The sequence below is a fragment of the Arctopsyche grandis genome, chromosome 10 (genome assembly GCF_051622035.1).
Source record: "Arctopsyche grandis isolate Sample6627 chromosome 10, ASM5162203v2, whole genome shotgun sequence".
Taxonomy (NCBI): domain Eukaryota; kingdom Metazoa; phylum Arthropoda; class Insecta; order Trichoptera; family Hydropsychidae; genus Arctopsyche; species Arctopsyche grandis.
The window spans coordinates 26,873,272-26,894,652 of record NC_135364.1 but is presented as its reverse complement, the minus strand read 5'-3'; the positions used below and the strand labels follow the sequence as shown (position 1 = coordinate 26,894,652).

The 21,381-nt window shown below is 37.5% G+C and overlaps 2 protein-coding genes across 3 annotated transcripts; one reads left to right on the top strand and one right to left on the bottom strand.

The window, feature by feature from the left end:
- Positions 1–2,374: 2,374 nt before the first annotated feature.
- LOC143918455 (E3 ubiquitin-protein ligase UHRF1-like) lies at positions 2,375–11,929 on the bottom strand. The gene is made up of 16 exons (XM_077440403.1): positions 11,485–11,929; positions 9,220–9,388; positions 8,704–9,151; positions 8,463–8,600; positions 8,189–8,388; positions 8,018–8,118; positions 7,738–7,942; positions 7,518–7,606; positions 6,170–6,254; positions 5,974–6,100; positions 5,749–5,898; positions 5,525–5,663; positions 5,190–5,451; positions 3,867–4,078; positions 3,397–3,495; positions 2,375–3,318 (listed from the first exon to the last, which is right to left on the bottom strand). The coding sequence occupies exons 1-16, from the start codon at positions 11,662–11,664 to the stop codon at positions 3,169–3,171; spliced, it is 2,754 nt and encodes a 917-aa protein (XP_077296529.1). The 5' UTR covers positions 11,665–11,929; the 3' UTR covers positions 2,375–3,168.
- Positions 11,930–16,733: 4,804 nt separating this feature from the next.
- On the top strand, positions 16,734–20,791 carry LOC143917777 (WD repeat-containing protein 48 homolog). 2 transcript variants are annotated; one of them, XR_013261086.1, is made up of 5 exons: positions 16,751–17,186; positions 17,273–18,711; positions 18,786–19,010; positions 19,133–19,300; positions 19,556–20,785. XR_013261086.1 is itself a non-coding variant. In XM_077439358.1 (4 exons), the coding sequence occupies exons 1-4, from the start codon at positions 16,847–16,849 to the stop codon at positions 19,223–19,225; spliced, it is 2,097 nt and encodes a 698-aa protein (XP_077295484.1). In that variant the 5' UTR covers positions 16,734–16,846; the 3' UTR covers positions 19,226–20,791. The 2 variants fall into 2 exon arrangements, 1 of the variants encoding a protein (XP_077295484.1); XM_077439358.1 differs by having other exon boundaries at positions 16,734–17,186; positions 19,133–20,791.
- Positions 20,792–21,381: the final 590 nt, after the last annotated feature.

Sequence of the window (21,381 nt, the reverse complement as noted above, 5' to 3'; positions counted from 1 at the left end):
ATTCGTAGTAATATTTCAATAAATAAATTATAGGGCAGGGCAGGCGCGTCGACCGTAGCCCAGGGTATTAAAACACGGTTGTGTTTGTAAGAGGATCGTTTTATTTATGGTCAGTTTGATTTTGATTTTTAAATGCTTTTTATTATTACGAAATTATGTTCACAATACATCTTATATCTATTTTAATAGCTACTGATCTACTGATCATTTTCTATTTACAATTTTATTTTATTTGGTTAGTAATCACAGTCTTATATTATTCTAATGTTAATCTAAAGCATAATAGGAAAAAGAGCTCAAAAACCTATTTACAATCCTTATAAATGTTCATAATACATCTAATACATAATATTAATTAAAGACTGTCTAAAGTCGATGACCTAAAGCACATTGTGTTTAGGTAATCTGTGTTTATACCTGAAGGGTATAGACATTTTATTGTAATCACCGAGACTTCACAAGTGTGTTAGTATGGTTATTAGTGATTCTGTCATAGAATCTACTGGTTAGTTTGTTAGTAATTTCTGTAACAAACGGAATATTATATATGGTATGCAGTTTTTTCAGGTTAGTATATATGGGTGTATTATAAATTATTTTTAGGGATTTATTTTGTATTACTTGGAGCTTGGAAAGGTTAGTATTCGAGGCGTTATTCCATACAGGTGAAGCATAGGTTAATGGTAATATGAGCGCGCGATATAATTTTATTTTATTTAGAGTTGATAAAGAACTATGGCGATTAAATATAGGATATATTGAGGATATACCCCGCATCGCCTTGCATTTCGCTGCCTTAATGTGAGGTGCCCATCTCATTCTTTTATCAAACGTTACTCCTAAATATTTTATTACTGACTGCCATTTCAGACTTTCTCCAGAGGGGATTTTCAGATCTGAACTTGGCTTATGCTTTCTAACACTCAAGAATATGACGTCTGTTTTGGTTTGATTAATTTGAATTTTCCACTTAGTGAAGTGTTCAGTCATTGTTTTAATTGCAAATTCAAGATTTTTAAGAATAGTGTCTGGTTTTTTGCTACTTGTGAAGCAAGCTGTATCATCTGCATATAGGGCATCTGCATGTGGTCAGTTTATACAAGAGTTATTGTATGTGCGAAGGAGCTAGTTGCTCACTTCGGAGAAGTGAGCTGGCTGAACTCCTGATGTTCACTCTGGCGTCTTGAGCTGGTGCGATGGTTTATATACGATACGCTGTACGCAAATGTCCTTATCCGGAGGTCGCGTGGTGCAGCTGCACTTAGGAGTCGTGTGCAAAGAATGTTCCGAATCGTTTCCCATTCGCGTATGTGGAATGTTCTTAGCGTCTGCGTGTCGCAGTTCTGCTTGATTGTTTTTCAGTATCTATTGTTCTGCAGCGTTTTAAGGTCTGACCGCACTATACGACAACCGAACGATCCTTCACTTCACAACAGTACGCGACCAAATATTGTTTGTATGAAATTGTATGAGACATATCGCACTGCGCGACAGTCGCATGATGTAGAACGACACCTTGCGTCAAGGTTGACTTTTCGACTAACTTTGACGCAAGGTGTCGTTGAGTGGGGGGTTGCCTTGCGACAATTATTCTCCTTCTTCATATCGTGACTTTGAAATAGCATGTAGCCATAATCTTTAGGGTTTTCTCGATTGTTCATCTTCCTCGCATATCAAAGATACTGTCGCGTAGGGGTGGGTGGAGGATCCAAGTAAAAGCCAACAGTCGTTTCACAGCATTTATTGATGATTCAGGAGATTTACGTACTGACAGTGCTCAGTCCAGAATGACCTGATATCGCCTACGTACCGCCTTATAAAGGGTAGATCTCTCAGGACGTCTAATCTGTTTACCTGTTGTATAGTCACGTATTCGGATATGTATTCCCACGACATTGGGTCTCCTCGTACCGATTCTGAGAAAGGACTAATAACGGTCATTGTTTAGCCTAAATGCACTTAGAGTCCAGATATAATTCTGGAAGTAAGTGCAAGCACTTAGTTAATCCGTTAACAGATAACCCTTGAGCGGTCACATAGTTTCTGGGATTCTATTCGTTTAATCCGCGGCGTACGTAACAATACTATAATAGCGTCTGTTTCGTCCATTTTGCTCCGAGGTATCGAACGAATGATTGAGATAATTTGCTGCAGTGTCGCATCGCTGTCGTTTAAGTGCGGTTTACCTAATATTGTCGCACACTGTTTTGAAGTGTTGGATCACTCGGTTATCGTATAGTGCGGTCAGACCTTTAACGGCATTTGTTTTGCAGTTGACACGTGGGATTTCGTGCAGTTGCAATTTATTTCTACAAAATATACTATGATCTGTTGTTTTAAAAAGAAAACTGGAAAGGGTAAATAATATGCAAAATGAATATTTAAAACAATTAATTTATTGAACAAAATTACAATCAATACACATTACATCAAAAGGTAAAAAAATTATCTAATACATCAAGAACAAATAAGTTTCATCAAGAATTTGAATATGAAAAATGTCTTTATATTTGTACTACATAGTTTTCGACAAATAAATGTGAAAGTTTAAATATAAAAAAATTATATAAAATAAGAAAAACAATGGTAAAAAAATGGCGTAACAAGAAATTTCGCATAGTGCAGAATTTCATAAATTATATCCACCTTCGTTATGTACGTCTCACTATAAGCATTTCCATGAGGTATTTATAAACATTTCATAATGTTCTCACTAAGATTCTTTGAATTATGCAATCAAACAGTTGCTTTGTGGAAGTGTTTTTTAAAATTATATTCTAGCTAGAGTTACTACGCATAAATTAACGAGACAACATGTCAGATCCACTAACTACATTTAGTTATCGATTCGAAATTTCCAAGATTTATCACGATCATAATATTAGTATTTGAGTTTAAGTTTCAAATAAAAATCGGCAGAATTTCGCATCTTTCATTAAAAAACAATAAATCGTCAAAAAAATAAAATCAGACATCTTGCAGAAGTTCATAAAATTTATATATATATATACAAGTACACTACTACTTTTGTTATTTACATACATATTGATAAGTAGTAATGATAAAAGAACGCTAACTACAAATAATTAAAGCCTAAAAATGGAAACGAAAGTGCATGAGGTACGTTTAATAAAAACATAATACATTGTACATATACTGGGACAGAATTCATTTGCGTTTATTATCATAGCCGGGCATAATAGTTTGCAGTGCAGTTTTCAGCAATTCATTCGGAAGGAGTTCATCTTTTGACAGATCGGCTCTACAATAAGAACAACTGTGAGTTTCGGTCGACTTGAAAGCCAATTTTAAACAACCCTGAAACGTTTCAAACAGCAATTAATACGATTCATCAAATGCATTAACAATTTCAATTCATCTCGATGTTTTACTTACAGTGCAAAAATTGTGATTGCAGTTCGTAGTGACCGGATTAGCGACTAATTCTTGACAAATTATACACAGAAACAATGTTGTAATTCTATTCACCAGACCCTGAAAACATTCAATAAACGATCAATGGATTTCTCATCAGGACAAAACTGGTTAACACAATGGTGGCCGCTGACTCATATTTGTATCATGTTGGGTGCACAACGCTTAGTGGTCGCTGGTACATATATGATTTACGACTGCGCGAACTGTTTCAGTCCGCTGATATATTTTTGTATCACGTTTGCGTCAATCGTCTGTGGCCGATGATACAATTATGTATCGTTATAAACGATTACGTGATACAAATATATATCAGCGGACTGAAAAATATATTTGCGCAGTCGTGAATCATATATGTATCAGCAACCAACATGATACAAATATGAGTCAGCAGCCGCCATAGTGTTAAGATCATTCGATGAATTGCACACCTGTCTTCCTTCGTCTTCTACCAATTCTAAGCAATCGGTCCATAACTTTTTGTTGCGGACATCTTTTTCTATAAGATCCTTTTCAGCCGCAGACAAAACTTCGCAATCTTTATTCTCACCTTGGAATGTTTTTTTATTTTTAGGAATTTCTTTTTTAGTGACGGCTAGCGTGAATGGATTAATCAACGGACTCTTCACTGGTGCCGGTTTATCTGCAAAACATCACAGCTTGATTATACACTTCACTACATATATTATAATTATAAGGGAACAATTTAAACGACCATTTTATAAAAAAAAATATGTGCATTAAAAAAATTTTTTGTGCATTAAAAAAAGTTTCTGTACATTACAAAAAATTTGTGTGTATTTCTTAACCAGATATGTTAATTAACACAAAGTATTATTTTAAACAATAAAATACATAATATATCTCGTAGTTTTGGCTTAATTGTCAAATAATCATTCTTCATACAATTGAGACGTATCATCGCCATTGTTCAACAGACGTGACGTCACATGTATGAGGTTTCAGTATGATTCCACAACAAAACTAATTTTGACTGGTATATATTCATTTTAAGCAAATTGAATAGATGACATTCAACTCTCAGTAATATATTCAACCAATTTTGAACCTTAAAACAGTTGAAATAGGCGCATATAAGGCTCAAAATCCCATGCAAAGTTCAGAAATTCTATGGAAGAAAGCCAAAGCTACAAACTTGTCGCGCACAGCTTCCATCGAAGAGGGCCGCAGGCAAACGGTTAATGACGGATACAGATTGCATTAAAAACTTTGCTTTGATCAATGAAAAAAAAATTTTCTACTTAAAAAGCGGATGAAATGTGTATTAAAATGACAGATGAACTGTATCGGCAACATCGCAAATAACAAAATGCGAAACGACAACGATCAACGCTTCTCTCTATTGGATTCCTTCTTTTTTACTCTTCAGCTTGCCACCTTCGAAACCTACGAAGTTGGCTTAGACTCTACGACCTGATATCATCATTCATATTCATACATAAGCAAAAGTAAACACTTTTGACAGTTGACAGTTGTCAATAGCGGCAGACTGCAACGTTGCCACTTTTTTTTGTATCTAAATTTTTTTTTAAGCTAAAAGCTATTTTATCGAATGATCGTTTCATATTTTATATTGTTCACTTTATAACGCCAAAATATTTTATTCGATGCACAATACGAGATTGTTTAATGCACCGAAAATAATGCACAAACAGTTTTTTAAGATACAATAAGTATTTTTCTCAATGTACAGTTAAATCGCACCCTTAAAATAAAGTAGATCAAACAATTACTTTTAGATTTGGGAGTTGCGTTGATTCCACTCGGTTTCACATCAACGGATTTTTCATTACCGATTGATGATCGGGTCATTCTTTTCGGAGGCGGCGAATCATCGCTGCCAGCTTTACGTTTCTTTTTCTTCAATTTGACCTCACTCGTAGAGTTATTGGATATTGAATTGTTCTCTTTGAGTATTCCTTTTTTGAATGAACTTTTATGCTTCGCCTTTTCGGCGCGCTTTTCAGCTTCTGCTTCTAAATATCCATCCGGATACTGAACATACCAAAAATTGAATGAATACACAAAGCAATTGAGTTAAATATTAAAAATATTATAATATACATACCACTATTGAATATTTTTTTGCGTTTTCTTCCCACGGAGCAGGATTCGGATCGTCTCGTCTGAGTAAATATTTCCAAACTTTAAAACCAGACTTTCCTGTTTCCGAATAGTACTTGACGACTTTATATATACCATCATATCTAAAAAAAAAAAAAAAAGGAAATTGTATTAATTTGTTTTTATTAAATCAATGTTAAATTTAACGAATTGTAAAATAACTATTACCTTACACCTTCTCTGGGTGAATATTCAGGGAAATGTTTCAACATTTTGTATGAACGAGATACTCTTACAGGTTTTCCATCCCTCCAGTTATCTCCAGCATCAGCTCCGTCTTCGCTAATTTCTCGCACAGCACAATTCTTTGCAAGTGCTCTATAGAATACAAACAATATGTATTATTAAGAGAAAGCAATAATTTAAAGCAATATGACGATTACGATAAGCTACCTATTTTCTCTGGTAAGCGCTTGATCACTAGATTGATCGGCCGTTCTCTTATTTCCGGATAGATCCCTTCCACCACTTCCGGTGTATGTGAATTCAAATCCATAGTCAACATCATCTTCATATCCGCCTACAATTAAAAACAAAAGTTAAAAACAATGCAAAAATGGAATATAATCTTAGAAAATCAAATAATTACCGGATAGCACAATGCTGTATGCACCGTCTACGTCTCTTCCGTGAATTCCTGATACTGGTGGACGATGAACGCCTGATTCCGAGAGCTAAAAGTAAAACAAAATTCATTAATTTACATATATTTTAATTTTTTTTAATACATTTATTAATTTACTAGTGAATAGCCTGATGAAATATCATCGCATGGGTATAAAATTATTATATACCCGTATAAAACTAAAAAAAAAATCTGGAACCGGAACCGTTATTTTCGTAGACTCTCATAGTTTTCAATTCTTTATTTGTAATAATTTTTAATTATTAAAGTTAACGTTAACAAAATGTTAATTAAAGTTAACAAAATGTAATATTTTTCGATTATACACAAACGGTCATTGACCTCGTAACGTTGAATATTATTATTACACATAACAAATTACGTGCATATACATATGATGTGTATTTACAACACGTATTCTGGGCGAGGATATGGCGTGCGGCGCGGGCTCGTGAGAACATTGCGTTTGGATCGGAGGGTCCGAGGTTCGATTCCCGGCGCCTGCGGTGAATGAAATCAATTTTTTTATCGAATATCGTCAAAATATAAATTTAATTAAAAATAAATCTATAAAAAAAATGGTTCAAAACCTCGCTAAATGAAATTATTAAAATAAGGTATTTTTATATGGCGAGAAGGAATATTTCAATTAATGTTTAAAAATAAAAGGCGAAATGAAGAATTGGATTTGGCGTGATGTTCGTGACCATTAGCTCAATTTAGACCTATATTCAGGCTATTTGGGGTGATCGGTTCGAGTCGCGACAAAGTCGTCTCGTCGAAAAATGAATTTATCGATTTTTATTGATTCATTCATTATGTTCGGCGAGAGTTAGGACACAAACACACACACATTACCGTCTTTATATATATGATGATTTAATACACATATATCAGGAAGCCTAACAGGTTAACCCCAATGCGCTTCCTTTGCCAATTATAAACATCAATAAAAAGTTTATAGAGACATCTATGGACAAACACTTAGCATATTTGAGATGTAGACAATTCGAATTTTGCGAGAAATGATCATATTGCCAATCAGTTGGAGCCATTTCAATGAAATCGGATAAATTGGCAAACTCTGATAAGAAACGATCGACCTATAGTCACAAACCAAGGTCTGGCCAGCAGCGTGACTCGTGACCACTATGCTTGAAAGCATAATATACTAACCACTAGTCTATCAAACTATCTAAACAATAAACACGAGCTGCATACCACTCTGCACTTTAATAAACGCTGTTTGATATAATCAGCATGCATCATTGAGAATCACACATCTAGTATATGAAATAGAAAATGGGTCTACCTGAATTCTATATCTCCAAATCATTCCAACATCAATACCAGGAATCGGTCCAAAGTGATTTGCCGGCATTGCACACGTTTGAGTCTTACCTGTGAATGAATTAGTACAATATAATAATGAAAATACATTTTGATTTTACTTTATTTGGTTGCCAAGGCGTTCCAAATCACCAGAGATAATATAAAGCAGCCAAGTGTTGAATAACTTAAATTAAACTAACCAACACACGCCATTCCTCGACCCCAATCTCGTTGGGTTTTGCTGATGTTAGGTTTATGCACTTGTTTTCCTTTTCCAGGAGCGATTATATCATCCGTATCCCTGCGGCAGTTCGAACAATACCAATCTTCATCGGGCAGTTGAAGAAGTGGAGGATCCAAGCAAACGAGATGAAAACCGAGATTACATTCGTCACATAGGATTATCTGGAAAAATTAATTATATAGAATTCTATTCTGGTATACATAAGACAAAATATAACGGCAGAAAAGTTTATGTACTTTATCAGGATCGTCTTTTCCGGCACAAGTATAACAACCGCAATCTTTGCATTTGGCTTTTGGATTGTCTCGACACGTAGTACAATTCAATGGGCGATTCCCTTAAAAGATAAACGGATTAAAAAAATGTCTGGTTGTTTTAATATGCATTTTTAATGAAGCGCAATATACTTTTTTCAGTGTCTGTAATCATCAACCGATTGTACTCTTCAGTTCTCATCACTAGAGGAATAACAGTCTCGATGGAGAATATTTTATCGTGGCATTTTACTCTGGTATCGTGTAACATGATGTCGTTTCCGTGATAGAGCGTTCCGAGCAATTCCTCGTATTTCCTCTGTTTCCTTATCTCGTGGACGGTAAAGTCGTACCTAAAATATTTGCAAACAGTTATCAGTCGGTCGACTAAACAAATAAAACAGTATGCACATGCAAATATAATAACCATAATCCTTTCTCATTCGGTTCTTCTGGATTGTAATTGACCATAACGGTAGTGTTGACTTTTAAATTAGACAGTTTCAAAGCATTTCTAGCCCTCGGACGAATCTCCGACAGTTTGTAGTTTAAAATTTCATCCTCGCTACAAAAAAAACGAGTATATTGCATACAATGAAGTACGACACAATAGTAAGGGGAGAAAATACTCATATACAAAACGAGTGAAAAGATAAAATAATAATAACCCGTGTAACAAAACTCGAAAAACCAGTCTTTTCTCTTCTTCGCTGATTATTTTCCGTATGTCGTCTTCTTCCAGTTTTGCAACGATGCCTTTTTTTTTGAAGGATTTACTTTTTTCCGGTGATATACATTTAGAATTTCCTCCTTTGTTCGGTTTTTCGTTGTCTACATTGGAAACTTTACTGAAATAGTTCAAAATGCTCTTTTTCGGAGGGGATGTGGACGGTCGTACTTTACCATTAGAGCCGTTTTCAACACTGGAATCGTCCGAAATGTGTCCATTATGATCGTTTCTGATAATATGATCCGATTCGGTGTTGTTCCGAGTGATTGTTTCATCGAAAAAATCTGGATTTTTAACTATTTGCTTTATTTTCCCCTCGAACCAAGCACTATGCATGTCTTTAGCGTCTACCAAGTCTCCAACTCGATATAATTCACTCTCGGCATCTAAAATACATACATTTACATCAACAAATAAGAACATATATTCAATTGAATTTAAAATAAATACACACCGTCGTATTTATCGAGCTTATTTGAACGATCAGTATGATCGTTTTCCTTTTTGTCTGTTGCATTATTTTTCTTATCGTCTTGCATAGCATCCTCTAGAGACCTGGGCATAAGTTGTATTACATCGTTTTGTCTTATGCTATAGTCGTGTAGCGTATATCCGTCTTCCAACTGTAAATTTGATATTAGAGTTTAAATTTTACTTCATGTTTAGTACTTATGCTAAGTGTCGATCGAAGCAGGTATAATGTAAAGGTTCGCTTATCATAACTTGCGATCAAAGTAACCACAAAAAGGTAGGGGATTATAAAAGTACAGGTAGATTACATAAATGGAAAGAATAATGAATACCAATGCAGTCGAATTGGTATATAAATTACTCGTTAGATTAAATTTTTGGTGGATACTTAGTTAACTTATTGATAAAATAGCCACAGGTATAATTTTGCTCTATATTGTTTATATATTATTCATATGTACATAGTAAGGTGATCATTTTTTCCAAAAAACATCTAATTATTTAAAATATTAAAGAACCATGGATGCACATTCAAGAAAAAATTAATTAACTTTCTTGAATGCTCATAAAATTCTACATAAGACTCGTCAAAATTACACAAAGTGATTTTAAGGTTTTCAACATTCAATTTTGTTCTATCGCTGGACTATATATTGTTCATAACCTATGCTTCACCTGTATGGAATAATGCCTCGAATACTAACCTTTCCAAGCTCCAAGTAATACAAAATAAATCCCTAGAAATAATTTATAATACACTCATATATACTAACTTGAAAAAACTGCATGCCATATATAATATTCCGTTTGTTACAGACATTACTAACAAACTAACCAGTAGATTCTATGACAGAATCACTAATAACCATACTAACACACTTGTGAAGTCTCGGTGATTACAACAAAATGTCTATATCCTTCAAGTATAACACAGATTACCTAAACACAATCTGCTTTAGATCGTCGACTTTGGAGAGTCTTATATTAATATTATGTATTAGATGTATTATGAGCATTTATAAGGATTGTAAATAGGTTTTTGTTTTCTTTTTCCTATTACGCTGTACATTAACATTAGAATAATATAATACTATGATTACTAACCAAATGAAATAAAATTGTAAAATAGAAAATGATCAGTAGATCAGCAGCTATTAAAATAGATATAAGATGTATTGTGAACATAATTTAGTAATAATAAAAAGCATTTTAAAATCAAAATCAATGGCTGATGGATTCTGCATCGAATTTCGAGAATATTTGCTAAGTAATCCGATCAAATCTATAATGCAGATGAAACAGGCCTGTACTGGAAGTGCTTGCCGACAAAAACGCTGGCTTCAATGAGAGAAAAGTCGACTCCTGGACATAAATCGTCCAAAGAAAGGATAATTGTCATGTGTTGCGGAAATGAAAAATCTTCCCGTCGATTATTATAGTCAGAAAGGGGCATAAATGTACAGGGAAATTTTTGAAGATTGGTTCAAAAAGAAATGGGTTCCAGAGGTGCAAGATTTAAAAAAAATATTAGGGATTGCCACAGAAAGCAGTATTGCTATTTAGATAATATAATACTATGGATTACTAACCAAATAAAATAAAATTGTAAAATAGAAAATGATCAGTAGATCAGCAGCTATTAAAATAGATATAAGATGTATTGCGAACATAATTTCGTAATAATAAAAAGCATTTAAAAATCAAAAATATTGTTCATCAAAGTAAAAAAATCCGTTGGCTAGTGTATTTGTTCTTGATAAATGGAAACAACAATTGACTAATTTTCCTATATTTTTGTAGGAGAATTTGTATATTTATTCATCTATTACATAAAAAAAAGTGTACTGGTTTTATCTCACGACTAACAAGGTCAGATATAAAAAAAAAAAAAACCAGTATTGTCCTAATAAAATCAGTATGAATGGCCACCTTAATATATATGCATATAACTAATGATTTAAACTATAAAACATACAAAAATAAATCTAATAGATTCAAGTTCAAAATAAATAATAAAATTCTCATATTAAAAACAATTGAATTTTCTAGAATTAAAATATGAATGATATCGTTAGGTTGATATGCTTGCAAGTGATGCTTTAGTGTAAAAAATTCGGTAGTAGCAAATGAATTGGATAGAAAAATGCGACCAATGTCAAGGTCAACCAGTATTTATGTTTGCGTGTAAGGTTATGGTCGAGTGTAGAGTGTAACGGATAAACATTGACAGATATGTATGTATAGTGACCAGTTTCCCGCCATAAAAGAGCCGTTGGCGATTGACAGGCAGATGCAGGCGATTGACCAGGATCTTCCTCAGTTGCTCGATGCGAGAGAGGCGCGACGGCACCGGCACGATCAGCTCGTCAGATCCTCCCCCACCTCCACCCCCTTCGATCCCCGCGGCGCAGCGCACCCTCACGTGCATCTTCTTCGCCTGAGACGTTGACGACGACGATGACAATGACAATGACAATGACTCCGCTCCACTCGTTGCGAACTCGCGAAAGTCCGCCAAACGACTGGCGCCAATCGACCGGCGACACCAGAACACACAGCTGTCTTTTCGCGCCAAATTAGCAGCGTTCTGTTTTCGCCCAAACGCACTTCTTCGCGGCCATTGTTATGCGCCGCTCGCTCACCTGATATGGTTCGGTGATTACTGGTCACAAATTACTCGTCACAAAGTCACTAAAATCTCTATAACGGAACATCTGGCAGCCGAAAAGTCCATCATACTAACGATTACTATCATAGTAACGAGAAATTGAGTGCCAAATATTGTGTATTCGCGATTTTCATGGCAAAGATTGTCTTTGTGACCACCCCAATGTGACGAATAGTCCAATTACCCCTGATATGGAGCTTTGATATATCATTTTGATATGGAGCTTTAGTGCCACTTTTAATCGATGTTTTATTCATTAATTGTTTGTGTCGGGTCTACCTCACGGCACCGAAAGTGAAAAGGTCGAAAAAGCAACTATCGGAAGGCAAAGATCGAAAATCGAAAGATCTTAAGTCGAAAGATCAAAAAAAATAGAATGCATGGTAAACGGTACTATGTATATATAATATGGGTCTACGTGACTTGACAGAATGTTAAATTACAGAAAACGCAAATATCGGAAGGCAAAGATCAAAAATCGAAAGATCTTAAGTCGAATGATCAAAAAAAAAAAAATGGTGCATGGTAAACGGTACATACTCACTTAATTTGCTCGAGCACATTAACACGGGAGGAAAAGCATGTTCCTCTTGTTCCTGTTGTATCCTGCTCGCGCAAATTAAGTGAGTATGTACCGTTTACCATGCACCATTTTTTTTTTTGATCTTTCGACTTAAGATCTTTCGATTTTCGATCTTTGCATTCTGATATTTGCGTTTTCTGTAATTTAACATTCTGTCAAATCACGGACACCAATATAATATATATATTAGTAGCATGCGATGAAATTATCTACTACTCTTTTTGTCATACAGCCTTGTTTAATGTGCGCGCGCAGATACGGGAGGAAAAGCCTGTTCCTTTTATTCCTGTTGTATCCTGCTCAAATTAAGTGAGGATGTACGACGGGGAGGGGGGGGGGGGGGGTGAGAGAGAGTTTTACCGCACGCCACTGAAATATATACTAACAGTTTTGTTCCGACCAAGTCTTCATGGTCAGCTTTCGTGGCGTTACGACCAAAGGAGCCGTTTTGGAGGGAGATCGGCGCCGAGCGCGCGTACCCGCCCCCTATTCGTTTTCCGCTTCGGTCGAGTGAACATCTCTGTTCGCTACCGAGTTTGTTCCCACCACCGAGTCCCGATCAGCTCAGCCTGGATCGGCAGACGATACTGGAAGTACAGCTTCAGTATACGTCCGGTGAGAAGTGAGGAAATCCTGGTCTTTCTTCGTCGAAGTCAGATCACGTAGTCACGTGAGGAGTGAGGTTATCATAACCTCTCGAACACGTGCGCGCTAATTTCACGACGGACTCCCCCCCCCCCCCCCTGCTTATTCTCTGTATTTATACATATATAAAATACAGTCACCATACAAACAGAATTATAACCTGTTTTCATTATTACAATTTCCCCCCTTTTTCCACATCACGCATCCCACGCACATTACGAAGGAGAAAGGGACATAGCAGAGCAGCCGACATCAGCAGAGACCAGACCACCGACGACGAAGGAAGGCACCTTGAGGAAACCAGCCCCGCCCACGCTTACCACGAGCTTCTACAAAACCGACTTCCGGGGTGCTCTCGAGTTGAACATCCCTGGAGTCTGTACAAGTTTTTCATATGTATGTATGATAAACAAATATTTTCGACTTTTTCACGGTCACCCGATAATTCCACTCATTTTACTATAATTCTACTCATTTATGAACAGACATATTCTGTTCATAAATGAGAAAAACATTTTCGATTAATGCGTTTTGCTAGTGATTACGTATGAATATAAAACTTGAAAATTGAACTCCAAGCTGCTACAAAAAATCCAATGCAATCAAAGTATTGAACGCTGTATGCTCGGCATAACGAGGAAAGACATGAAACGGGACATGTGGTTGTAAAGTATGACAAGGGTAATGTATATAGTGGATAGAGTAAAGAGATTGAAATGGCAATGGGCGGGCCACGTGGCTGGAAGAATGGACGAAAGGTGGACAAAATAAGTGCTAGAATGGTATCCGAGGGAATGCAAAAGGGTAAAAGGACCACCGCAGGATAGACGAAATTAGGAAAATGTGTGAGGCGAAGCGTTTTAGAGAGGCCTTCATCCAGCAGCGAATGGTAAGTGGCTGTAGGCCTGTAGATGACGATGATGATTGCGTTTTATTACTTGACTACATATTGTTCATCGAAGAAAAATGTCCTTCGGCAGTTCCTGGTAAACCAAGAAAATATTTGACTAATTTGCCAATATTTTTGTAAGAGACATCATTTTCGCTGAAGGCTTTGTACCTATATATTTAAATTAAAATTTTATCTTTGTACCTATATATTTAAATTAAAATTTTATCTATTAGAAAAAAAGTGTATTGGTTTTATCTTACGACTTACCAGGATAGATACTTAAAAAACCAGTATTGTACTGGTAAAAACAGTATGAATGGTCACCTCAGGGCCGTGCCTAGGAGTTCAGTCGCCTGTGTGCAAACTTAAATCAGCCGTTCTTTAATTTTATCAGCATTTGTATAAATTATGGGGGATGAACGAATGAGACGACTGGCATGTTAATGCACGTGTTTTATTTATGACAGCTGAAGGCAGAGTGAGTAGCCGCTCTCCGAACCCAGCCGAGCTGGTCCCCACTCGCAGGAAGGTGACCAAACTCGACCATGTCGTATAGCGAGCCGCCACAAAATCATATTAAATTAATAAAAAAATTACGTTCATGCGGTTAATGCAAAAATCCTACCTTGTGATAAATATTGTATGAGAAATATAGTGTTGAAAATTTTAATGACAATAAAAATATAATATAAAAATAAAAATTGGGTTATCTTATTATAACCCAAGTAACAAACGATTATAGCCATAGAAGTAGAATCGTCATTGTTAACAAAAGTATCGTCTAAAAGTGAGCCATCGAAGAGAGAGAGATGGGAAGTCAGAAAAGAGACAAGAGAGAGAGATGAAGTTTAGCAAACAATAAACAAACTCTGCCATGCAGAGTTTTTGTAGCAACATTTTTGGAGGCTGAGAGCGATTCTATGCATTATATTTCTATGATTATAGCCAATGAAAAATATTTTCCTGACAATTTATCTCTGTCAACTTCTCAATAATGAAATGATATTAACCGTTTGCCCGCGGCCCTCTTCTATGGAAGCTTTGCGCGACAAATGTGTAGCGCGGCTGTCTATCATAGAATTTCTGAACTTTGCACGAGATTTTGAGCCTTATATGCGCCTATTTCAACTGTTTTAAGGTTCAAAATTGGTTTGAATATATTACTGAGAGTTGAATGCCATCTATTCAATTTGCTTAAAATGAATATATACCAGTCAAAATTAGTAGTTTTGTGGAACCATACTGAAACCTCGTTTATGTAACGTTACGTCTGTTGAACAATGGTGACGATACGTCTCAATTGTATGAAGAATGATTATTTGACAATTAAGCCAAAACTACGAGATATATTGTAGGCGGGGTAGGAATGTGTTGACCGTATCCCAGCCTAACGAAACACCGTTGTGCTTGTTTTAATAAAGTTTTATTGTTTGCCTAAATATTGTACAAAGGTATTATATTTGGGCAAAAGTATGTCGTTCAGCGGTCTCTGGATATGGTAGAGTGTCGCTGGCTCGGCATTCGGCTATGTTCAGAAGGTCTCTGGATGCGGCAGTGTGTTGCTGGCTCGGCGTTCGGCTATGTTCAGAAGGTCTCCGGTCTGCTGCTGTGTGTCGACGCTTGCTGCTGTGGGTCGACTGGCGTTGTTTGGGCTGTACCTCCTTTTATAGTGTTTCTGGGTATCACGTGACCCGTGGTGGTTGTTGTTGATGCGTAAGCGAGGAATGTGCTTTTGTCGATGGGGTAGAATTTTCTGGAATGATTGGCACCGTTCCTCTCGATGTAGTTTAATGGCTGCGGTGTGCTTCGACCGGTTTGGTTCCGCTCGACTGGTAGGGGTGTTCCGCTTGAGTTTAGTTTAATGGCTTATAGAACAGGTGGTCGAGTGAAAGGTTTCGACCGTTTCCCGGCCTATGGAAATTCAGTTGAGGATCGTTTATTTTTGTTCAATTTGGTACAATGGTTAACGTATGTACGAAGAGGTTTCTTCGGAGATGTGATCTAGTTGAACTCTAGAGGCTCACTCTGCCGGTGGAGGTAGCTGCGTTGCTTTATATATGGAAGTTCTAAGCGTGGCGTGTGCAAAAGATCTCTTTGTTCTCCAGGGCACGTGTTCTCAGGGCGAGAGTTTTATAGCTTTGGGGTCAAAGCCAGGACGATGTCCGTAAGAGAATGGGGTCATACGTTTCCTTTGTTTTCAAGCACGTGTCGACCTTTTGACGAGGCGAGCGTGTGCCATGCGTTAATGACTTTCCTGGATATGTGTCGCAGTGACCTGATGAGATCATTTCAGTTGTACTATATGCCTACAGGCTGCAGGTGCGCTTCGACTGGTTTTGGGAATGTATTTTGCGTCGCAGTAAATGTTTTGATGATGACGAGATTCCCACAATATTATGTATTTTATTGTTTAAAATAATACTTTATGTGTTAATTATCATATGTGGTAACTTGAGTAAATATTAAAATCTGTATTTAAGGTCGAAAACTCGATTGCCAAATTCGCGAAAAAGGTGCCGCGTACAGGGCTTGTTAGCTATATTTATTGCCGCGGGCAAAGGTTTAACTTTCAAAGTGATTGTTTCCATATAAATGGCCACAAATGTAATGTTTCTCATATTTCAAGTTGAATAAAATCGATAAACGGAGGATGGGCGTGCGTGCGGCGAGTTAGGACCGCTGTCATTGCGTGTGACGTACAGGGGAGTCGGTTGGGCGGAGGTAGTGTGGATCGGTCGAGCGGTCGAGCGGTCGAGCGGTCGAGCGGTCGAAGAGTCGAGGAGTCGAGGAGTTGCGGCCGGTCGTCGCGGCGTCTGCAGGCCATGGCGGTCCACAAGAGCACGTCCCGAAAGCGCACGCAAGTGTCGTTTGTGATCCGCGACGAGGAGGAGCGTCGGCATCGCTTCGGCGTGTCGGCTCTGCAGCTGGACGCCCATCACGGCCGCCTCTACTCGGCCGGCAGAGACTCCGTGGTGCGCGTCTGGAGGCTCGACTCGCCCAACTCCAACTCCAACCCCAACTCCAACTCCAACCCCAACCCCACACCCACCTCCACCTCCACCTCCACCTCCACCTCCTCCTCCTCCTCCTCCAGCAACACTTACCTGCACTCCATGGAGCACCACACCGACTGGGTCAACGACATCGTCCTTTGCTGCGGCGGTAACTATATTTGCACAATTTTACATTTTATTTTTAATCAAATACCCCAGTCGTTCATTTGACTGTTTGTATTCTGGCTACCTTAGGAAAAAACCTCATCAGCGCCTCTTCTGACACTACAGTCAAAGTCTGGAACGCCCATAAAGGGTTCTGCATGTCTACTTTACGCACCCACAAAGACTACGTAAGAGCTCTGGCTTATGCTAGGGACAAGGAACAGGTCGCTTCGGCCGGACTAGATCGAGCCATCTTCCTATGGGACGTTAACACTCTGACGGCTCTCACCGCCTCCAATAACACGGTGACGACTTCGAGCCTGTTCGGAAACACCGAATCCATCTACAGCTTGGCTATGAATCCATCCGGCACCGTTCTCGTCAGTGGCTCCACCGAAAAGCTACTTCGCGTCTGGGACCCGAGGAACTGCACCAAACTGATGACGCTAAAGGGCCACGCTGACAATGTCAAAGCCCTCGTCGTCAGCCACGACGGCGGCTATTGCGTTTCTGGATCGTCCGACGGTACCGTCAAACATTGGTCGTTGACTCAACAGCGGTGCATCCAAACCCTGCGGGTTCATTCCGAAGCCGTGTGGGCGTTGCTCGCTACGGACTCCTTTTCGCACGTTATTTCCGGCGGGAGGGACCGTCGCGTCGTTCTGACCGAGTTGCGCAATCCCGATAATTCGGTGTTGGTCTGCGAAGAGGCTGCTCCCGTTCTTAAGCTGTGCTTCTCAGCCGACCAACTATCGGTGTGGGTGGCCACCGCCGATTCTGACATAAGATGCTGGAGACTGCCGCCGGCCAACGCGCTCAGTACTGACGCCGGTGCTCCGCAATACCGAGTGAGCCATCCGCACGGACCCCTCACCCAGATTCAAGGAGGAGCCGCCATAAGAGATTACACCGTGCTGAATGACAAACGACACATCCTGACCAAAGACACCGACAATAAAGTGACCTTATTCGACGTGTTGAAAGCTGTAAAGGTCGAGGATTTGGGAGAGATCGACTACGAAGAGGAGATTAAGAAGCGCTTTAAAGAAGTGCACGTACCGAATTGGTTCAACGTCGATTTGAAGACGGGGATGTTGACTATACATTTAGGACAAGACGAAGTCGATTGTTTGGGTGCTTGGGTGAGCGCGAAGGAGGCCGAGTTGACGGCAGACAGGGATCAAAAGGTGAACTACGGCAGTCTTCTGCTTCAGTCTCTGCTGGAACATTGGAATCATCCGCAGAAAGCCACTACAAATTCGGAAACGGGATCGAAAGCCGTCGGCAACGCTTACTTTTCTGTGCCTCAACATACACCTTTAATATTTAGTGAAGTCGGTGGAAGGACATTGTATAGATTGGCCGTCGGTGATGCAGGAGGTGATACGGAAGGAGTCCTGCTCAACGAGACCGTTCCGCAGTGGGTGGTCGACGTCGCAATCGACATGTCTCCACCGAAGCTGATCAAACTACCGTTTTACTTATTGCCACATTCTAGTTGCCAAACTAAACAAGATAGACAGAAAAAGGTAAGCATTAAGTTCCTACACGTTCGATACGCACTTTCATTTAAATTTAAATTAAATTTTGTGTGTTTTTGCAGGATCGTCTTATAGCCAATGATTTCATTCAATGTAGAAAGGTAGCCGAACATGTGTTGGAAAAAATTCTTGGCGGTAATGACACCGGCACCGGATCTAACTCGTCGAATCAAACTCAAAGTCAGGGTTCTAGTCAACAAGCGCCTCCTCCAGCGCGCCCGACGGCAAACGGTGATAGTCCGGGAGAGGCTCCCGAAGATAAGATTGAACTTCTCTGTTGCGAACAGGTATTTTACTGAAACGCGTACTGAATATGAGTCTCTTTTCGTCACCCCTGCTGCATGTCGTATCTGATTTGAATTTTATACATATGTATAGTGAAATAATGTATTTTATTATATTATTTCAGGTATTGAATCCAAACATGGACCTAAGGACGGTACGTCAATTCATTTGGAAGTCGAACGTAGAATTCACATTGCATTACAGAACACTCAAGTAGCACTTGGTATAGAGCCGTGATTGGCGATAGTCAGTATATGTGAAGTCACATTTGGGCTTGGTTAACTTATTGGAGGTTTGTACGAAGTCTTAGACGGAGTAGTAGATGTAATAATTGAGTATTTAAATTTATAAATATGTCACATGACACTCGTATTTTTCATTGTGATATGGAAAGGCGTTCATTTATAATGTTGAATTGTTTTATTTGAAATGAAGCTTGTTGAAATTTTCTGTTGATATATTATATCATGTATTCTTCGGTGACTTCTTGATATACTTTAATATATTTTAATTTTTTTTTATATACATATATTTATTGCATTTCTAGGAAGTTTTGTAAGGTGCGATCATCATATGATCATAACTAAAGCAGCTAGTAAAATTTTGTATTAGACTTGTGATAATTATCTTATTGTTAATTATTTGTATATAAGTATGTAAATTGTACGCCATGAAAAATTTATAAAGTAGAGTGTTTGTTGTGTGATTAAATAATTAATATAAACTGCATATGTATATTTTTTAGTTATAAATTGTTTTATTTTTTATTATTATTTTAAATTGAAAGGTTTTTGAATGCGTTCTACATATATTCTTTATATAAAAAGTATACTAGTTGCTGTTAAATTGTTATTTTCCAAATTGAATATCTTCTCAATGTGCTTTCACTTGAACTTTATGTATCAACGGGTTTATAGATGGCCGATGTCTAACTGTCGGTAGTTTTCGATGTATTTTAGTTGGTTTTTTTTAATGAAATCAGTCGCATTAATTCGGGCCTACATTTCTTGTCGCAGAATTTTTTTATTCAGTAAAATTGGCCTAAAAATTTAATTAACGGTTCTAATGTATTGTACAAATTCCCTTTTTTTCTTTGTAGCATACTCAAAAGGTCTCGGTTAAGTGTGTGAATAATATATTCGTGCGATGCTGAGTGCAAGGATAATGATAATGTTACAATATCCATAGAAGCTTGATTTGTATAGAGTTTTCATTGGGTTTTTGACTTTGCATTCCTTTCACGTGCTTCTACTTGATGCGAAATTCAAAAGTATTGTAGCATTGTTCAGTCGGTGTGTATATGTATTTAAAATTGTATGATGATTTGTATCGCTTGAGGCCCAATGAACCGAGACTACTGTGATATAATTTAATTGCTTGTAAATTGTTTGTACGTTGAGAGTGTGTGTGTGTGTGTGTGTGTGAAACTATAAACAATATTGATCAATATCATGTATTGATTGAAAATGTTATATTATTTAATACTTATATATTATGTGGACAACTTGAGCGTTTTTTATTTTCATCTTATATCAGAGGATTTTACGCTGTAATGACCTCAATTAAAATAAGAATAAGTTGCAGATTTTTTTTCTTTTTGATAAACCGAACATTAATATTTCATACATCGAACTGATTTTTTAGAATCTATTTAAAACTGAGTCTAGTTGGTTTTCTGTTGCTGTGTTTCACAAACATCTATAATCCATTGTTGATATAAATAGTAAATACTTGTGAAAAAAAAATGTATACTACTTATTTAAATAAATTCCATAATATTTTTATATACCTCTATTTATTTTTCCTCCACCACTAATATTAATATTTATTGTATGAATTATACTGACCATTTTTGCGATTTATGACGGATGAAATCAGGGGCGTCATTCAGCTTTTCCCAGAGGGGGGTAAAATTTTTAACCAATAAGGAATGACTATCTAGAGGGGGGGGGGGTGTATTAACCTTTGAAGGACAGACCGTCGAGTAGGACCCCAGTTTTTTAATACAGCTTTTTGATTAAAAAAAAAGGTTCAATATATATCTTATTAATCATTTTATACATCAACATAAAAAATTTTTAGTCCTATAGCATGTTTTTGACTTGTTGTATTGAAAAATAACGACAAGCATCTACATACATGCAAACGCACAAAGGTAAGGCCAACAGGCGACTGCATGACTCAATAGCCACGCGCCAAAAGCGATGAAAACAATAGCTTACGGAAATATAGCTGTCTTTTTCTCTCGCATTGATTCATCGATCAACAAGAATATGCAAGCGAATAGTCAAAAACATGACTTATCACATGACACGTAGAAATTTATAAATGTATTTTTTACGAGTACCCCTTTTCTAAATCATACAAAATATA

Coding starts and splice junctions, on each gene's coding strand:
- LOC143918455 (XM_077440403.1), bottom strand. CDS start 11,664: ATGCACGTGAGGGTGCGCTGCGCCGCGGGGATCGAAGGGGGTGGAGGT. Junction 9,389..11,484: donor TCTTTTATGGCGGGAAACTG/GTCACTATACAT, acceptor TCAAATTTACAG/TTGGAAGACGGATATACGCT. Junction 5,899..5,973: donor GCGCTTACCAGAGAAAATAG/GTAGCTTATCGT, acceptor TGTATTCTATAG/AGCACTTGCAAAGAATTGTG.
- LOC143917777 (XM_077439358.1), top strand. CDS start 16,847: ATGGCGGTCCACAAGAGCACGTCCCGAAAGCGCACGCAAGTGTCGTTT. Junction 17,187..17,272: donor CATCGTCCTTTGCTGCGGCG/GTAACTATATTT, acceptor TGGCTACCTTAG/GAAAAAACCTCATCAGCGCC. Junction 18,712..18,785: donor AACAAGATAGACAGAAAAAG/GTAAGCATTAAG, acceptor GTGTTTTTGCAG/GATCGTCTTATAGCCAATGA.